General features: G+C 48.5%; 1 protein-coding gene across 1 annotated transcript in view; it reads right to left on the reverse strand.

The window, feature by feature from the left end:
* CLPB (ClpB family mitochondrial disaggregase) overlaps positions 1 to 19,391 on the reverse strand; it is an 80,970-nt gene that overhangs the window by 24,422 nt on the left and 37,157 nt on the right. Inside the window, 2 exon segments of the mRNA XM_087967480.1 lie at positions 6,202 to 6,316; positions 16,323 to 16,420. Coding sequence (XP_087823606.1) covers positions 6,202 to 6,316; positions 16,323 to 16,420 — 213 coding nt within the window.

Below are 19,391 nucleotides of genomic sequence, written 5' to 3' on the forward strand. Positions count from 1 at the left end.
AACAAGAATTGTTGAATTTTCCTGCAGTGAGTTGTCCTGTTCCGCACTGAATGTGCAAAGCCCCCCCGCCACCACTTTTTGGGCTTTACTGTTAATTGGCTAAGTATCTCAGCTGTTGGGTATGTTTGTTTTGCATGTTTTTGTTTAAATGTTTTTATTGTTTTCCTTGTTTTTATACTACTGGAATTATAAGAGTTGTTAATTAAGCAGAGAATGAATGAATGAAAGAAAGAAAGAAAGAAAGAAAGAAAGAAAGAAAGAAAAAAAGAAAGAAAGAAAGAAAGAAAGAAAGAAAGAAAGAAAGAGGAGAAAAGGAAGTAAATGGGAGAGAGACAGAGGAAAAAACCAAACAGAACAAAGAAAAAAGGGGGGAAGGAAGGGGGAAAGAAAGAAGAAAGAAAGAAAGAAAAAGAAAGAAAGAAAGAAAGAAAGAAAGGAAGGAAGGAAGGAAGGAAGGAAGGAAGGAAGGAAGGAAGGAAGGAAGGAAGGAAGGAAGGAAGAAAGAAAGAAAGAAAGAAAGAAAGAAAGAAAGACGGAGGGAAGGAGGAAAGAAAGGAAGGAAGGGAGAGAGAGAGAGAGAGAGAAAGGGCTCAGGGTGCAGAAAGAAAGAACAGAATAGAAAAGGAAGGAAGAAAAAGGAAGAGGAAGGAAGGAAGCAAGAGGGAGAAGGAAGGGAGAGAGAGAGAAAGAAAGAAAGAAAGGGTTCAGGGTGCAGAAAGAAAGAATAGAATAGAAAAGGAAGGAAGAAAAAGAAAGAGAAAGAAAGAAAAAAAGTAAGAGGGAGGGAAGGAAGGAAGGAAGGAAGGAAGGAAGGAAGGAAGGAAGGAAGGAAGGAAGGAAGGAAGGAAGGAAGGAAGGAAGGGCTCTGGGTGCCCAGAGGCCGACCGGCTGCCAGGAACCCCAGCCTGCCGCTGCTCCCCGAAGTCCACAGGCCCGCCAACCCCAGCGGGGGGAACCCCCACCAGCTCTGGACAAGCGGGTGGCCGAGGGCAGCTGGTCCCTGCCCGAGAGCGAAGGCAGCCGGGCGCCTGCTCCCCGGTAATTCAATCAGGAGACTTTTCCCCGAAGGGAGGCAGCTGCTCCCTCCTGTGCCCGAGGCAGCCCCCACCCCCACCCATCAGAGGACCCCCCCTCTCCATTCATCACGGCCTCTGAATTAGCGTCCCCAGCTGCTGGCTGGCACGGCCTCAGTCCTACCCGGGTGCCAGGCTGTGGGCGTGCAAGGGGCACCCACCTCCTCTCACTCCCCTCCCACAGCCCCGTCTCCAAAGAGAACTTGGGGGGTCCCTTTTTCTGGGGCACACGGCCTCCCCCCCTCCAGCTGAGCCTCCGGAGGTTTTCTGCCTCTGGGTTAAGGAGGAGAGGATGGGCTGAGCCTCGGAGGCATTTGGGTGGGCCCTGGGCCTCTCGGGTTGGACTGGCAGTCCTCGACTTACAACGCTTCACTTAGTGACTGTACAAAGTTGCAATGGCGCTGAAAAAGGGACTGAGGGCCGTTTTTCACACTTCGTTTTTCACACTGTGCAGCACTTAGCAGCACTTGGGTTCACACGTATTGCTGTGTCCTGAGGTCACAGGGTCCCCTTTGGTGACCTTCGGGCAAGTAGGGTCGAATGGGGAGGCCAGATTCACTTAACAACCATGCCACTAACTTAACGGCCGTGATCCATCCACTCAACAACTGTGGCCAGAAACGTCGAAGGGGGCAAAGCAAAACGTTTCGCTCAGCAACATACATTTCTGGGCTCCACTGCGGTCGTAAGCCGGGGACTACCTGTGTTCTCCAGGTCTTGGAGCCAAAACAGAGGCCGGCTGCACCCAAGCGAGGCCCCACTGTCACCCACTGCTCTGCTTCCCACAGTGGCCCAGAAGATGCGGCTCTCAGCCAGGGAGGGCCGGCCTGCTGCTTCCCGCAGCCGATTCGGGAGGGATGCTCCCTTTGGCCCAGGGCAGGGCGCTGAACCCCACAGGCGGGCGATGCCTCTTCCTGCCAGCTGCCCCCGGATCCCTAACCCCTCGCCTCCTCCAACCCTGCAGGCTGGGCGCTGCGCAAACAGGCCTAACTCAGCCCTTGCCCCGGGGCTCTCTCAGCTGGCGTTTTTCTTGCAGACCTTTCAGGACATGTCTAGGGAACGTTGTCAGTTCCAAGAGTGAAAACCCCCACTCCCTTCAAAAGTACAGTCCTCCTCCTGCTCCCCCCCCGCAAACCTCCCTCCCTCCCTTCTAGCATTGATGATGTTCCCTACTTGGGTCCTGCAAAGTCTGCCAGGGAAGCACCCAGCTCAGAGAGCAGGAAGCACCCCACCAGTTCAGCCCGTGAGCTGCAAACATCCTCTTCTACCTGCAATCTAATACGGGCTCCTGCCTGCAGGTGAAAATCCCTCCAGGGGCTCCCTGACCTGGCTTTAGGGTGGCCCAAGCACTCAACTGTGGGAAAGGTGTCTCACTGGACGGTGTGATTATGCAAATCTAGCATTCGGTCTTTCTCCTGGGAGCTGCAGTGAGTGCCAAAGGGCTAACGCCACTTTCAATGGCTATTTGGGCGATGGATGGATGGATGGATGGATGGAAGGAAGAGTGGGGGGAATATGGAAGGAAGGAAGGAAGTGTAAGAAAGAGACAAAGAGATAGAGAGAAAGAGGGACAGGCAAAGAGAAGAAGAGGGAGAAGGACAAAAGGAAGGAAGGAAGGAAGGAAGGAAGGAAGGAAGGAAGGAAGGAAGGAAGGAAGGAAAGGAAGGAAGGAAGGAAGGAAGGAAGAAGAAAAGTGTGAGACAGAGAGAAAGAGGGAGAGGCAAAGAGGAACAGGAAGAGGGAGAAAAGAAGGGGGAAGGAAGGAAGGAAGGGAAGGAAGGAGAAAAGTGTGAGAGAGACAGAGAGAAAGAGGGAGAGGCAGAGAGGAACAGGAAGAGGGAGAAAGAGAAGGGGGGAAGGAAGGAAGGAAGGGAAGGAAGGAAGGGAAGGAAGGAAGGAAGGAAGGAGAAAAGTGTGAGACAGAAAGAAAGAGGGAGAGGCAAAGAGGCACAGGAAGAGGGAGAAAGAAGGGGAAGGAAGAAAGGAAAGTGTAAGAGAGAGACAGAGAGAAAGAGGGAGAGGCAAAGAGGAACAGGACGAGGAGAGAAGAGAAGGAAGGAAGGAAGGAAGGAAGGAAGGAAGGAAGGAAGGAAGGAAGGAAGGAAGGAAGGAAGGAAGGAAGGAAGGAAGGAAGGAAGGAGGAAGGAAGGGACTAGCACAGTCCCTACTGGTTTTCAAGGTTATTCTGGAGTGGATCAAAACCTTTCCCCCCCCACCCCCCTTTCACGGCTAAATGGAAGATGAAATAGCTGTTAATCTCTCTGCCCAACTTCTACCTTTCTCCTTGCTCTCTGCAGCCCCAAACAGGCAGGTGGCGTGTTACCGCTGCACATGTTAAAGGCACACGCTGAGCTCTGCAGATTTCGCCATGTGCTCTTGCAATCTGCTGGAATCCAAGCCCTGCCCAGAAGAGGCTGGGCAAGGGGGCCCTTTTGCAGCCATTCTCCACCCAAGCCAACGAGGACCCGCCTCCTTCCTTCCCCCATCCCCAAAAGTTAAGAGGCCGACGGTCTGCATGGACCTTGTAAGGGTAAGGGAGCAGGCCCAGCGGTGGGTAAACTGGCCCGGAGACCCAAGGTGCCCTTTGGCCCCGGAGAAGAGAGCAAGGCAAACCCCTAACCCCTGGCAGGCAGCCATTCACCTCTGGCTTGGAGTCGTCCCCTGGACACATCCGGGGCAGTTCTGGGCCAGGGGGCTGACGAAGGCTTTTCATATGCTTTATTTACTACGCTCCCTGAGAAAGAGCCGGAAGCTGGAATCCTTCTGTGCTGGGAGTCCAGCCAAAGGGGAACCAGGATTTGTGCCCCGGGACCCAGAGTCCCAAGCTGGCATTCACAGAACACAGAGTAACAGGGCTGGAAGCAGGGGTGGGATGCTGGTTCTGTGGGCGTGGCTTAGTTGGTGGGCGTGGCGGTCATAGGATGGGGTGGGCGTGGCCAACTCGACGCCACTCACATCAAGGGGCGCTTCTCCTCGCCTGGCCTTTCATGACTGTGGGGATGCTGCAACGTTTGTAAGTGTGAAAAATGGTCCTAAGCCCCTTTTTTCAATGGTCACCCCGTTTTAGACCGAAACTCAGAAAGGGTCTGCAAACTCACGTTTGAATGTCAATCTTTCTAGCTAGCCAAGAAGCCTTGCTGAATGTCCCTCATCTTGGTTCCTTGTCATTAAAAGCTTCTTTCTAAAGGCAGCTCTGCTTTGTTATTCAATTATATTTCTTCAAAGCGCTAACTCCAACAGGGGAATATTTCCTCCCAACAGCAGTGTAAAAAGCTTAAAACAACCCTTCCCCTTTAAGAAAGCGCCAGCAAAGGGAAAAAAAAAAAAAACTCCTTTGGAGAAAGAAAGTCTGGGCTGTCTGCCAAGAATGCAAGAAGGGTAGAAAACAAAAAACAAAGGGAGATTTCTTCCAAACTGCTTAGAAAGTTAACAGCCGGTTCTAGCGAAGAGGTGAGAGAACCTGTAGAATCCCACCCCTGGCTGGAAGGGACCTCGGAGGTCCTCTAGTCCCTAACCCTGATACCGAGGACACGGCCTGTTCCAAACCGGGCCGTGGGAGAAATGGGCAGACAGGCACATGCGAAGTCCCACTTGCGCGAGCGGAGGAGGGTGCGAAGTCCCATTGGTGTGAATGGAGCCTCGCACACACGTGAGCACAAAGGCCTGCCACTCACACGCCCGCCCCCTGCACCAGGCCGCTGAGCTGAACAGGTTGGGGAACGCTGTTCTACTTCAACTCTCGGCTCAGGCAGGAGACCCTGTCATGCCACCACAGACAAAGGGCTGCCCAATTCTTCTTCCGTAGAGACCCCCAAGAACTTCTTGGAGGCAACTCCTGTTCCCCTGATTATTTGTTCTCCCTGTCAGGAAATTCCTCCTAGGTGGTTTCTCCCCTTGATGAGTTTCCATCTGTTGCTTCTTATCCTGCTCTTTCGTCTTTGGATCCATCCATCCCTATCTACCATCTATCTATACCTCTATGATCTTCTCTCCTTCTCTCTTATCTATCCTCCATCCATCTTTCTATTGGTCTGTCTAATCTGTCCATAATCTGTCCATTATCTGTCTATCTATCTATCTATCTATCTATCTATCTATCTATCTATCTATCTATCTATCTAATCTATCTATCTCTATCTATCTATCTAATTTATCTATCTATATCTATCTAATCTATCTAATCTATCTATCTAATCTGTCTGTCTGTCTGTCTGTCTGTCTGTCTGTCTGTCTATCATCTATCTATCTATCTATCTATCTATCTATCTATCTATCTATCTATCTATCTATCTATCTATCTATCTATCTATCTATCTATCTATCTATGGTCTCTATATCTATCTATCAATTTCTCTTCTATCATCTATCTCATCCATCATCCATCTATCATATATCTATATCTCTATGATCTCTATCTTTTCTCCTTCTCTCTTATCTATCCTCCATACATCTTTCTGTTTGTCTAATCCATCCATCATCATCTATCTATCCATTTCTCTTCTATCATCTATCATCCTTCATCCATCTATCCCTATCTATCATATCTCTATCTCTATGATCTCTTTCTATCTTTTCTCCTTCTCTCTTACCTATCATCCAGCCACCTCTCTGTCTTCTATCATCTATTTGTCTATCTAATCCAAGGATCTTCAAACTTGGCAGCTTTAAGACTTGTGGACTTCAACTCCCAGGATTCCTCAGCTAACATGACTAACATGGAGGAGGAATGTTGGGAATTGAAGTCTTAAAGCTGTCAAGTTTGAAGACCCTTGTTCTAATCCATCCCTCATCCATCTATCTATCCATCCATCTCTCATCCATCATCCATCTATCCATTCAATCATCCCTTCATCCATCCATCTACTTACCTACCATCTTTCTATCATCTCTCCTTCTCTTCTATCTATCATCCATCCATCTCTCTCTTGTATCATCTATCCCATCCATCCAATCCAATCCAATCCAATCCAATCCAGGGGCCTCCTTTGCTGTCTGAGGGAATTCTGGGAGTTGAAGTTCACAAAGTGGCCAAGGTTGGAGACCCCTGACCCAATCCATCTATATAACCCATCCATCCAACACGCCCACGCGCGGTCTTAGGCTTAATGCATTGGATTCCCCGCCTCACCGGCTCCGACGGTGGCGATGGCGCTCTCCTGGCCAATGATGTGTTCTCGGAGTCGCTGCTCGAGGGGGAACCGCCGGCGTTCCTCGATTTCTCTCCGGCGCTTCTCTTCCTGGAACTGTGGGAAGGGCAGGAAAGGAGAAGCCCGTGAGATCCTGGTCTCCCTTACGCAGCCCTGCCCAGTCCGGCCGTGGTGAGGAGGGGTTGGAAGGGAGAGAACCCCCCTGCGGGAGGAGGGAGAAATTCCTGGCCACCTTGGAGGAAGCCGCAGGGCGCCCTGTTTCCAAGAGCACCCCTACATCCAGGAGTCTGGGACACGCTCTGTCCAGCCCTCCCTCCCACCTTCCCTGTCCTGGAAGAGGGAAGTAAGTGGGGGGTAGGAGACCAGCTGGGCAAGGACAAGGCTCAAGAGGGTTTGGGGAGAAGACATGGGGGCCAGAACTGGGCAGGAAAGCAACAGACACAGGAGACAATTCAGGATGCGCCGGCCTCCGTTGGCGTGAGCACAGGGGACGCCAGAGTGAGGGCACTGCATGTGCCACGATGCAGATCAGGCAGGGGCGGGCTTCAAACATTTTAGCAATGGGGTCTCTGCCCGGGTGCTGGGTGGGCGTGGCCATAGTGGGCGTGGCCTAGTCAGCCTCCTGCACGTGGGGGCCCTCCAGAGGCTGGAAACGGCCCCATTTCTGGCCTTTCTGAACTTACGGGAGGGCCGTTTTTTCGGCCTTCCCTGAGCCTCCTGCAGGCCCTGCACTTACCTGCATCCAAAACGGGCCACCTGGGGGCTCCTGGGAGGGGAGGGGTGGGCGAGGCCAGCCAAGCATGGGATTTGGGGGTTCTCTCTGAACTGCACAGAGTTTTAGCTAGGGGCTCTCCCGAAGCCCTGCGAGCCCCCAGCAGCCCACCCCTGAGATCAGGTCATTGTTCTGACCCAAAAACCTGGTTCCAAGGAAACAAACACCAAACGGAGGTAACAGCAAAACCTTTTCATGATTCTTTAGGAATTCCGTTCCTTCCCGGTTAAAAGGCTGTTTCGAACTCATTGTCTCTTGATAAGAAGGAGCCTGGCCAAGGTGGTGCAAGGCTGCCAAGAACACTGGATAAAGTTGCCAAGAAATAGTTCAAACACGAAGAGTCTCCAAATACAAACCAAGATACTCCGAATGTCCATGAGGCTTGAGTGCAAAAACTGCTTTGCTTCCTGCAAAGAACTCTGGTCTCTCAGGCTGGCTTTTATCCCTTAAGGGAGGGGCCATCACCTTGCAGCCTTACTCCTGCGTCGCCCGTGCTGCTGCAGCTGCTCTTTCCTTCGAGCAGCCCTGCGTGCATGCGCATTGGGCACAGGCTCCTCGGGGGCCTCTTCCTCACTGCTGCCAGCCTCCATAATCTCTGAAGGCCGCACTCCACTCCCTGATGGTCCTGGCCCCATCCCTGCATCCCACGCAGGCCCCTCATCTGAGTCCTCGCTCTCCCAGGCCTCAGCCGGTGAACCCCAACAGTCATTTACATCAGAGGTCCCCAATCCGGGCCATGGTCTGTTAGGAACCAACCCACACAAGCAGCAAGTGAGCACGGGAAGTTTCGTCTGCACATGTGCAGGAACTACAGCTTAGGTATGGAAACCATCCCACCCATCCCCGGTCCATAGAAAAACGGGTCCTCCACGAAACCGGTCCCTGGCGTTAGGAAAGTTTTAAGGAGCCTTCCACAGAAATTCCATTTTTTAAATCTCAATTTGTAAAGGGCACATACACTATTCAGGCTAACTATATATACGACTTCAGCCACAGAGTGGTCAATGTCTGGAATCCTCTACCTGTCTCTGTGGTTTCTTCCCCAACCCCCAAAAATTTAACCTCAGACTGTCTACTATTGACCTCACTCACTCCTTTCCTAAGAGGTCTGTAGAGGGCCTGCATAAGTGCACCAACGTGCCTACCGTCCCTGTCCTATTGTTTCTTTTATTTTTCTTACATGTATCCATGCATTCATAACTATGTTTTTACTTATACCTGTTATCTTGTAAGCAACTGTCAAACCAAATAAAATAAAAAATAAAAAAATAAACTTTTCATCCTGCTTCAAGTTGTTTCTACCAAAGCATTAGCTGTGTTCTTGCAGGGTATGTTTTCTTCCAGTTTCGCCAGAAATTCTATTTTGATTTACTTATATTGAACTCATTTGTACTGCCGGCCACGTTTTGCTTCTTCTTTTAACATAAAAGCGTATAAATATCCCAGATATAAACCTAAACATCCACTAGTGGACGAGAGGTAGATACTTAAGAAGCTGAGGGCTTCTGAAAGCAGATCATCAAGGGCCATTGTGTAATTGTGACTGCAGTGACACAACACTCATCTGGAGCAAAAAGCCAAGCCACAAAATCTTCCCTTTCCTGGCAGCATCTTTTCATCCAGCTGGCTGTTCTGACCCGGTCTTTGTCACAAGTAATTAAACACCAACTTGTTTAAAAGCAAAACCTATTTTATTGCAACGCTGGGAATTACTTTCATTTCCAGCCAGAACTTATCTTAAGCAGTTCCCCAAGATAATCACGCACCTTTCAGTGCTGTGGAATGTGGCCAAAAACAGAGGTATCCAATTTAATTATAACAGAAACCAACCGGAGTACCAGAAAAAACTAACCAGATTACACAAAGCTTCAAGGAGGACTCGGAATCTATCGAACTACTTTGCTTCCTGTAAAGGTTTCGTCATTGAGGTCTGACTTTTATCCCTTATGGGAGGGGCAATCACCTCCCAGCTTTACTCCTGAGTCACCCCTTTTGTCTTAGCTGCTCTTGCCTTCTGGCAGCTCTGTGCATACGCTCACTGAGAACAGGCTCCCCTGGGTCCTCTTCCTCGCTGCTGCCAGATTCCAGAGGCTCCGGAGCCAGCACCCCACTCCCAGATGGTCCTGGCCCCATCCCTGCATTGGACGCAGGACCCTCGTCCGAATCCTCTCCAGACTCCCGGATTGGTCCCCGTTCTTCCTCGCTGTCTGCTGCCGGCTGCACCGGCTGCCAGTGAACCACAACATTGGCTAAGAATCCTGACATTCACAGCATTTGCAAAGCTTCGTGTGCCCAATCCAGCAACCCACAGGCCAAAACTTCACCTATGCCTCCCACGACTTTCCGACTCTCCTAAACAAAAATCTATTCACAGAAACGACCCTGCACTGTGGTGAGACAAGAGTCACCTTCCAAAGGATTCATGGTTCAGGAGAAGGGCTTCATCCTTGGCCAAGGAGTGGATTGTCTTCCGTGGGAGGAATTGCGCTGCTCAAAAGGGGTCGCAGAGGCGGCCTTTGATTTATACTTGGTTGAATGATCTGACCCAACTAGGCGATTTTTCCTTCCCACCTTTCCTTTGACTGCACTGGGTTGTTTTCTGGCAGACGTTTCATGACCCAGCTAGGGAACCTCATCAGCGCTGGAAGGGAGGAAATTCAACCCTGATCTACATCGGTACCTTCTCGCTGATTTAATCAGCAATCTCCGTTTTCACCACGATGGAAGCATCTGAAATGCTCCTTCATTCTCAAAACAGATTGCAAAATCCACCCGCCGGGCAGGGAAGTTTTCCCCTGTTTATGCGAACGACTGTGACGGAAGTTTTTTTTTAAGCCACCAAGCCAATTTTGGCCGCTGCCATCCGTCGAGATGCAAGATGCCCCCCTCAACCCCCTATCCGTCCTGATGTTTCAATATGGAGCAATAACTTCTGGACTGATCCCAGAGGAACCTCTCCGTGCTGGGCTGAATCCGGAAGCACCAAGCCTGTCGCAGCCCCCTCAGGCTCTGCATATATCACCCGCCTCCAAGTCCTCATCCCCCCCCCACTGCCTATACATCTATGTCTTTCTGAATATATAGGCCAATTCTTTTCTCCTTTGCTTTTTTTATGTTTGCAAAAAAGAACGTAACACATTTGGAGGGCCGGATATATGATCCCAGATGATTGACAGGCGGATTCTGTCAATCCCAGATGATTGACAGGTGGCTCGCATTTCCATCAGCTTTAAAAGAACTGTCAACGTTTCAAATCAACCTTTCCTTTCTTTCTCTCACATTCCAAAACTCCCCCGCAAACAGTTGCAAAAAGGAAGAAATCCCATTCAAACTCAAAATACATATCAATTATAAATAGGAAAAAAACAACACAAACCACACTGAAGCAATTAAGGAGACCAGGCAGGGTAAGGGCTGGAAGGCGTCCACAGATATCGAAATACACACACTGGGAAGGACACCAGAACTCAGATAAGAACTGAAAGACTAGAATTATTTCACGCTTTGCTTCCAGCACTGGGCCATGCGCAGTTTGTCCTTTTAAACAGTCCTCCCAGCTGCGGCCCATGAAGGGGATCAAGGCCCTTTCCTCCCTCAAAGACCACCCCATTCACGTTTCTCCCTTATCCGCTCCTCCCTGCGTGCCCTAGGATGGATAGGGGATGGGCCTGGGTCCTCCTCTGACTGCCCAGCTGGCCTCTGCCCTTCCCCAGCCTCCTCCACAACCTCCGGAGCCAAACTCCCACTCCCTGTCGGCTGTTCCTCCTCTCCCTTGGAGTCAGTCTCCGACAGGGGCATGACACAAACAGGCAAACAGGCCTGGAACCAGGTTACGAATGCTTGGTTACACCTTTTGGAGTTAGGGTGCATAAAGCAATGCAGAGTACATGCAGCCCTCGACTTTCAACAGCTCACTTAGTGTCCGTTCGGATTTACCATGGCAGTGGAGAAAAGTCCTCAGGGCAGCTCTTCACACTTGCGGCATTCTCCACCGTCATGTGAATCAAAATTCAGATGCTTAACAACTGATTCATATTAATGACAGTAGCAGTGTCCTGGGGGGGTCACGCGATCCCTTTCTGCAACCTTCTGACAAACAAGGCCAGCCGTGTGACTGAGTTAACAACGGCAGTGATTCACTTAACAACAATGCCTTACAAGTAGGAAAGGAGCCCTTCCCAAAAACAAACGAAAGCCCTCGGTGGAAACCTCCTGTTGCTTTCTCTGAGCAGTGGCCCCAGGGCCTCCATCCCCCATAAATCCTCCAAGGTCGGGAAGGCGCAGGAGCAAGCTCTCCCGGGCCAGCAGCCCCACATCTACATCTACCACGGCATCCCCCCACAGCGGGGGAATTCATCACCAAAGAAGCCAGGAAGAGCGGAAAGATTTCATGCAGCGCACAATCGCATTTCCTTCAGCGGTTCCCGTCTACCCACAAATCACAGCCTCTCCCTCTCTCTCTCTCCAAGGTTTTGGAGGGTCTGTACGGGAGGACACGGAGACTCTCTTCTAACCATCTTTTAAGTAATGAAGAGCTTTGACTTCAGGGAGAATACCCTGGGGACGCAACGAACTTAACAAGACGTGGTTTCCCTCTTCCTTCTCCTCCTCGCAGAGATAGAAGGATGCCAACTCCCCACGTTTCCTTTACACAAATTGAAATGATGACTTTCCCCCAAACCGATGGCCTCTGGATTTTGCAGTCAACGTCGCCCTTGGGTTGATACCTCCAATGTACGTTGTCTAGGAAAGCAATTAAGATCACGAGCATACAGGGATGATGCCGATTCCAAAATCTCTCTCTATGAAAGCGAAAGGCCCCTCACGCATCATCACAAAATCTCCACAACTGTAAAGCCTACAAACTTGAAATTTGGCACGTAGGTTCCTCTCGGCTTCTATGGGCTCACTAAGAAAGGATGTTTTGAAATGACCATCAGAGCATTCGTATTTCCTATATTATTATTATTATTATTATTATTATTATTATTATTATTATTATTATTATTATTATTATTATTATTGCTGTTGTTAACATGCTCTGATGCTAACGAGTTCTACTCCCCTCCCCACCTGGAAAGAAATCTCTTCCAAATGCAAAACACAAGCAGAAGAGTTTCAATTTCCTTTTTTACAAATAAATTTTATTAAATTTACAATCAAAACATATCGACATGATACACAAAGGAAAAACAAAAAAAGAACACTTTTTTTTTTTTCCCTTTGTGAGGAGTTTCAATTTCAGAGCACCAAGCAGCTTTAGTACAGAACAGTTGAGCTAAGCCACGCCCAGGCTCCTTGCTGTCTCCTTCTTGCTACCCAGCAAATACTCTTTTAGTTCCCAAACAGCCCTCCAGTCTCTCACACACTGACAGGACGCTAGCCAGAGGAATACCGATGGATGTTGGGGGGCAGAGGCAGAATTTCCCCCCTTATTTTCCTCCCCAAAAACTAAGCCCAACCACATAGTTTCGTAGCGAAGCACATGGGATCCAGCTAGTAAGACATTATTTTAGAAATACAGAAACACGGAACATTGGCGGCAGAAAAAAGAGCTTGCGGTCCAATCAAGTCTGCTCTTTTTTTTTTCTTTTTAATTTATTATTTTTAAAATCATTATTTTTTTAATTTTTGGTCAAAGGGCTTCAAACATCCCAAGCATTTTTAAACTCGGTTACTGATGATGGCTGAGCCACTGCCTCTGCTGGAAGTTGGGTCCAAGTTTCCACGACTCTTTCCTGAGTTGGGACTCATCCTTTGTAATGTAGCTTTTGAACGTCCTTTCTGTGAGTTGGAGGTGAGGCCCACCTGCGTCCTTGATTTAGGCTTCATATTGAAAATGCCGCCTTTTAGGAGCCTACACATACCCTTGATTGTTCATGAACTGGAACAGAGCATGGTAACAAGGTCAGTCAATGAATAGGCATAGCAATTAAGTCAGCCAATGAGGACTGTTTGGAAACTGAAACTAGAAGTAGCCTAGGCGTGGCTCTATATTAAGCTCTGAGTCTGTCTGTTGAAGGTGAAACTGCTTCTCTCCTCTGCTGTGTGTCTTGCTTGCCTGCTGAACTAAAGTGAAACCGAGGTCTGTTTCTGTCTGAGTTTGCTCCATGTTGGAGAAATCTACAACTGGTATTGTAAAATTTACTTTATGTTTATAAAGAAGTTAAATGAAGCCTCAGCCGTCTGTGTTTACTTTCCTGGCGCTGAATTTACCCTGCAATATTCTGAACGTTGATGTATTTAAAGGCAGGGGTCCTCAAACTTGGCAACTTTTAACACTTGTGGACTTCCACTCCAGTCTTAAAGTTGCCAAGTTTGGAGACCTCTGTTTAAAAGGTTTCACAAAGGCAGAGGCTGATTCTCTGAGCTTGTGGAATCGGTTTTCAAAGTTTTCATTAGCAGGCTCGGTAACATCTTCAAGTGGAGTTTAGGGGGTGTCCTTCTGCTTATAAGGCCTTCAGGTGTGGGGGTGTCTTGCGATGGGTCAGCTGTGAGTCTTGCGATGGGTCTTGTGATAAGGAGATTACATCAGGTCAGAGCCATTAGAAGGTTTCACTCATATTCTCCATTTTCTGTCTTCCAGGTTGTGCGTTATTCAGCCGTTCCAATCTCTCCTGATATGTTTTGCCCCCTCAAACTGCGCCATCTTCGCTGACCGTCTCTGGATTTGCTCCACCTTACCAATATATTTTTTTAAGTGAGGTCTCCAGAAAAACAAAAATGGCTACCAACCTGCCTTCCATTGAGGGACCTGGATACTTGCACTAATCAAAAAGAGGGCTGTGAAAATATCTATGGACCCCTCACATCCCAGACATCAACTGTTTCAACTCCTAGCCTCAAAACGACGCTATAGAGCCCTGCACACCAGAACAACTAGACACAAGTTTTTCCCCCCAAAGGCCGTCACTCTGCTATACAACTAATTCCCTCAACACTGTCCAATTATTTACAAAGTCTGCATTACTATCACTATTAATCTTCTCATCACTCCTTATCTACTCATCCCCTCCCACTTGTGACTGTATGACTGTAACTTTGTGGCTTGTATCCTAACGATCTATATTGACTGTTTCCTAGTATGATTTAATTGCTTATTTGTACCCGATGACTTTATTAAGTGTTGTACCTTATGATTCTTGACGAATGTATCTTTTCTTTTATGGACACTGAGAGTATCTGAACCAAGACAAATTCCTTGTTTGTCCATCACACTTGGCCAATAAAGAATTCTATTCTGTTCTGTTCTGTTCTGTTCTATTCTAATCTTCCATATTTCTATTCTATTCTATATTCAATTCTCCTATTCTATTCTATTCTATTCTATTCTATTCTATTCTATTCTATATTCGATTCTCTCCTATTCTGTTCTATTCTTTTCTTTTCTTTTTTCTGTTCTGTTCTGTTCTGTTCTATTCTATTCTATTCTCTCCTATTCTATTCTGTTCTGCTCTGTTCTATTCTCTCCAATTCTCTTCTATTCTACTGACTATTATTAAGTGTTGTACCTGATGATTCTTGACGAACGTACCTTTTCTTTTATGCACACTGAGAGCATCTGAACCAAGACAAATTCCTTGTGTGTCCAATCACACTTGGCCAGTAAAGAATTCTATTCTGTTCTGTTCTGTTCTATTCTATTCTAATCTTCCATATTTCTATTCTATTCTATATTCGATTCTCCTATTCTATTCTATTCTATTCTATTCTATTCTATTCTATTCTATTCTATTCTATTCTATTCTATTCTATTCTATTCTATATTCGATTCTCTCCTATTCTCTCCTATTCTGTTCTATTCTTTTCTTTTCTTTTTTCTATTCTGTTCTGCTCTGTTCTATTCTCTCCAATTCTCTTCTATTCTACTGACTATCACTAAGTGTTGTACCTGATGATTCTTGACGAACGTACCTTTTCTTTTATGTGCACTGAGAGCATTTGCACCAAGACAAATTCCTTGTGTGTCCCAATCACACTTGGCCAGTAAAGAATTCAATTCTATTGTAATTCTAATTCTAATTCAATTCTCTTCCATTCTATTATATTGTATTCTTTCCTTATTCTCTTCTCTTCCCTTCCCTTCCCTTCCATTCTATTCTATTCTATTCTTTCCTTATTCTAATTCTCTCTTCTCTTCTCTTCTCTTCTCTTCTCTTCTCTTCTCTTCTCTTCTCTTCTCTTCTCTTCTCTTCTCTATCCCGTTCCATCCCATCCCATTCTATTTAAATTATATTCCTATATCTTTCTATTCTATTCTTATTGTATCCTATGATGATTATTGTACCTGATGATTCTTCACTCTTGATGAATGTCTCTTTTCTTTTATGCACACTGAGAGCATTTGCACCAAAGACAAATTCCTTGTGTGTCCCAATCACACTTGGCCAATAAAAGAATTCTCTCCTATTCTATTTTATTCTTGAAGCCTCTGTTGGAACATGGGATCCTTTTACATACAAAAACAGTTGCTTTTCTGCGATAGTCGGTCATATAAATGCAATCAATAAAAATAAATAAAACACACGTACGTTTATGTCTTGGAACAACCTGCCTTTCCTGTCACCGCAAGCCTTGGTTATAAATTTATCCCTTCACTCAACAAACAATGGGACGCTTTTAACCAACTCCCTGCTCAATAGTGAGTTATTTCTGAGCACCGCATCCCACGGGCTCCCCTTTCATCACAGGGAGGTACGGCAGCGAAGATGTTTTTTAAGTGGTCATTCTTATTGACTTTACATAAAGGCAATGTAAGCGTATAAATACCACAATCCATCTTTCTCTCTCGTTGCATTCAGCAGCTAGCTTTCTGTCTGATCCTTTGCACAACGTCTTTCATTTGATCCACTCTTATCGCACGTTTTCTTTAAATTAAGGAGCATATGAAGAAACTGCCTTTCTTGGTGCGCTCATCAAGAGCAAACCTCTGCTCTGTACCCTCCCTGGCCAGCTTAAAAAAGTCACACTTGCTCTTCCTAGATGTTTTAACCTCTTGTGCTGTTTTGATGAGGATTCCTGCCACCCTCGTACTCAGGCCCAATTAAACCGCTTAACCCTCCTGCATGTTTGGCATTCCCTTGTATAGGGGAGCCCTGCTTTCGTTTCTTCCAAGACCCCCATTATGAACTGTATGTCTAATTTCTAGGGCAGGGGTCCCCAAACTTGGCAACCTAGGGTATTGATATAATGTGATTTGGGGTTGCCCAAATCCTTGGGGAGCCCGCTCTTGACTTTCCAATCAGATAATTAAGGGAAACATTTGACTTGGGTTTCCGGGCTAGAGAGAGAGAGAGGCCCACAGAAAGTGGACTCCCCCCCAATCCTCACCTTTGTGGCTGAAGTTTTCAGGAGTTTCATCACTTCTCCCTCGCGGGCGTAATCCAAGGGGGTGTGCCCCATTTCATTCCTCTGCAGGGGGTTGGCACCTGAAAAGGAAGAAACACAACTCAACGCCTGGGGAGGGGGACCCTCTGCTTATGGCCTCTTGTGGGGGGGGCTCTGGGATGAGCAAGGCTTGAAAGAGGGAAGGGACACGTAGGAACACGTTCCACGCGTGAAGGCCAGAGGAGACGGCATCAAAAGCCGAATGGAGCAGGATACCTGTAGCTCAGGCTGGAATTGCAGCAGGGTTCTTGGTGGTCTCTGAGCTTGGTTGGGTTTCTTTCTTTCTTTCTTTTTAAATTTTGCAAATGTTTCATGACCCAACTAGGGAACATCATCAGTGCTAGAAGAGAGTGGGGTTTGCAGGGAGAAGGAGAAGGAAGGAAGGAGGAGGAAGAAATGAGAACGGCTGGCCTCCAGAAGCTGTGGAGGTTTTCCAGAAGACTGGACAGCCATTTGTCTGGAATGGTCGAGGGCAGGGGGTCTCCAAACTTGGCCACTTTAAGACTGGTGGACTTCCACTCCCAAAATTCTGGGAGTGGAAGTCTACCAGCCTTAAAGTAGCCGAGTTTGGGGGCCCTTGTTTGGACAGGGGGCTGGACTAGCAGACCTCCCAGGTCCCTTCCGACTCTGTTATTCAGTTAAGGCCCGTTTCCTCCAGGAAGGAAGAAAAAGGCAGCTGTGCTCCGTCACAATCCAGGAGGGTGCAGAGACAAGCAACAGGTACCACGGGGGTGCCACATTTTTGCGTAAAGGTGGGGTGGGTGCGCCTCACACCCCCTTCCCTGAAAGGGGTCTCTGCCCGCTGAAGCCCAGCGTGAGCCAGTGAGACGACAAGGAAGCAGAGGGGCCGAGACACCAACTCCAGCCCTTCCCCAAGACCCTCCTACCCCTATAGGCTTACGGAATGGAAGAGGCGTTCCATAAACTTCCGACCGAGAGTAATTTCGCCCCGTGGGTTGCCTCCCATAAAGACCGTCGGAACAGGTGACATTACCTATGTCCTGCCAGGGCGGGCCGTTCCATAACCTTTTCAAGAGACAGAGGGGGGAGCCTAACGCAGCTCTTTTGTGACCAGACCACGGCTGGGGTCTCCAAGGAAGAGGAGAAAAGTTTTTTTTGGGGGGGAGGAGGGGGTGTCCCTGGAGGCTACCTTTGCCTCGCCTTTGGGGGGGGGGGGACGGACACCGGGACTTCCTGCCGTCAATCTATTAATAACGGCCCACCAATATTGGTCTAATTCCCCTGTTAATGGCTTTGACGACTTGACTAATTGCTGCAATAATTGATAGACCCACCGGACTCTGCCGGTCGATCTCTTACCTCCGATACCCACGGCAATAAAATATTATGCTTTCATAAATAACTTGGTGGCAGGACACTTGCTAGCCGGGTGCGGGGGGGCTGCTGGCTGTCCTGAGAGGCGTGGCCTGACCCCGGCCCCCCCTTCTATAGCAGCTGCCCCCCCTCCCATACTCCCACCCCCCCTCCAAGCAGCAAGTGCCCCTGATGGACTTAGCCAGGCCCAAACGCCTGCTGAGGGGGGCTCCAACCTTTGGGAACGGGAACCGGGATGTCATTTGTCACCTCCTCCCACCAGCTGTCGCGGGGCCCGGGAATCAACACCTAGGCAACGCCCGGGGGGCTCTGCGGGGGCATCCAAACCTTGGCTGGGTACGAGTGGGCCCTGGCTTATAATATTTGATAAATAGCAGGCTGGCTCACCCCCAGCACCGGGTGCAGCAAAGCGGAGCCCCAGCAGCTGCCGAAGGTCACTCATTGGGGAAATATGTTTCCGTCAGAGGTATTGAAAAAAGTTTAAGCGGAGCGACAGCTCTCAATTTTTCAAATTTTATTAACTCCATCCTCTTCGTCATTTGTCTTGGATTCCTCCAGATTCCGGATCGCTGTCAATAGAGGGGCTTGGGATTGGGGATTGGGGGGCGGGGGGGGGAACCTGCTGGGAGGAGCTCAGAGTTGGTTAATAATGCCAGGGCGGGGGAGGGAGTGGGGGGTGTGCCAAGCAGGAGGGAGATGGAGAAGTGGGTGAGTTGGGGGTCTTCAACCTACTAAGTGAAGATACATCTGGGTGTCTGTCTGTCTGTGTGTGTTTGTGTGGAGGGAACACAGAAATGTAGCGTGAGCAAACACCGAATGCAGTGGCAAAAGAATGAATGAATGACAGGGTTGGGAGGGACCTCGGAGGTCTTCTAGTCCAACCCCCTGCTCTTCCCGTAACATTTCAGACAAGTGGCTGTCCATTCTCTTCTTAAAAACTTCCAGTGCTGAAGCATTCACAACTTCTGGAGGCAACTTCCGTTCCACGGACTAATCGTCCAAAAGAAGCCCGAAAGGAAAGAAGCGAAGAGGGTGGGAAAAAGAAAAAAAATCCAGGTCCCATCTTTTCTATCCGCAGCATTTCCCACTTTAAGCACATTTTACTGCCTGTACCCCTGGCACTATTTCCGACATTCCAACGGAGTGTTCCTTTCCCTCCAAAATCTTTGGTTTCTTTGAATATGTAGCTCAAAAGCCTCACGAAGCAAGTTTTAGTCCTGCCTTAGCCATGAAAGGCAGCTGGGTGGGCCAGTCCTTCTCTTTCAGGCCTCCCACCTCACAGGGGTTGTTGTGGTGGTGAAAATAGGTGAACGAAGGAGTATTTTGCTGCCTTGAGTTATTGAAACAAATAATTAAGATAGAATAGATCCGTGATGGCAAACCTATGGCACTTGTGCCGCAGGTGGCAAGCAGAGAGCCCTATGTGCCGGCATGCGAGCCCCAGCCAAACCTCCCTGCAATGCGCATGCGTGCGCCTCCCAGGTGATTTTCGGCCTGTTTGAGGCCGTTTTTGCCCTCCCGGAGGATCGAGGGAAGCCTCTGCAGCCTTTGCAGGCCGAAAAATGGGCCTTCCGGAAATACCGGAAGTGCCGAAACGGGCCTGTTTTTCGGCCTCCTGAAGCTCCCCTCGATCCTCCAGGATCGCGAAAATGGCCTCAAACAGGCCGAAAATCAGCC

The sequence above is a fragment of the Notechis scutatus genome, chromosome 5, assembly GCF_049901735.1.
Source record: "Notechis scutatus isolate UNSWTSFEM ecotype Mainland chromosome 5, rNotScu1.2, whole genome shotgun sequence".
Taxonomy (NCBI): domain Eukaryota; kingdom Metazoa; phylum Chordata; class Lepidosauria; order Squamata; family Elapidae; genus Notechis; species Notechis scutatus.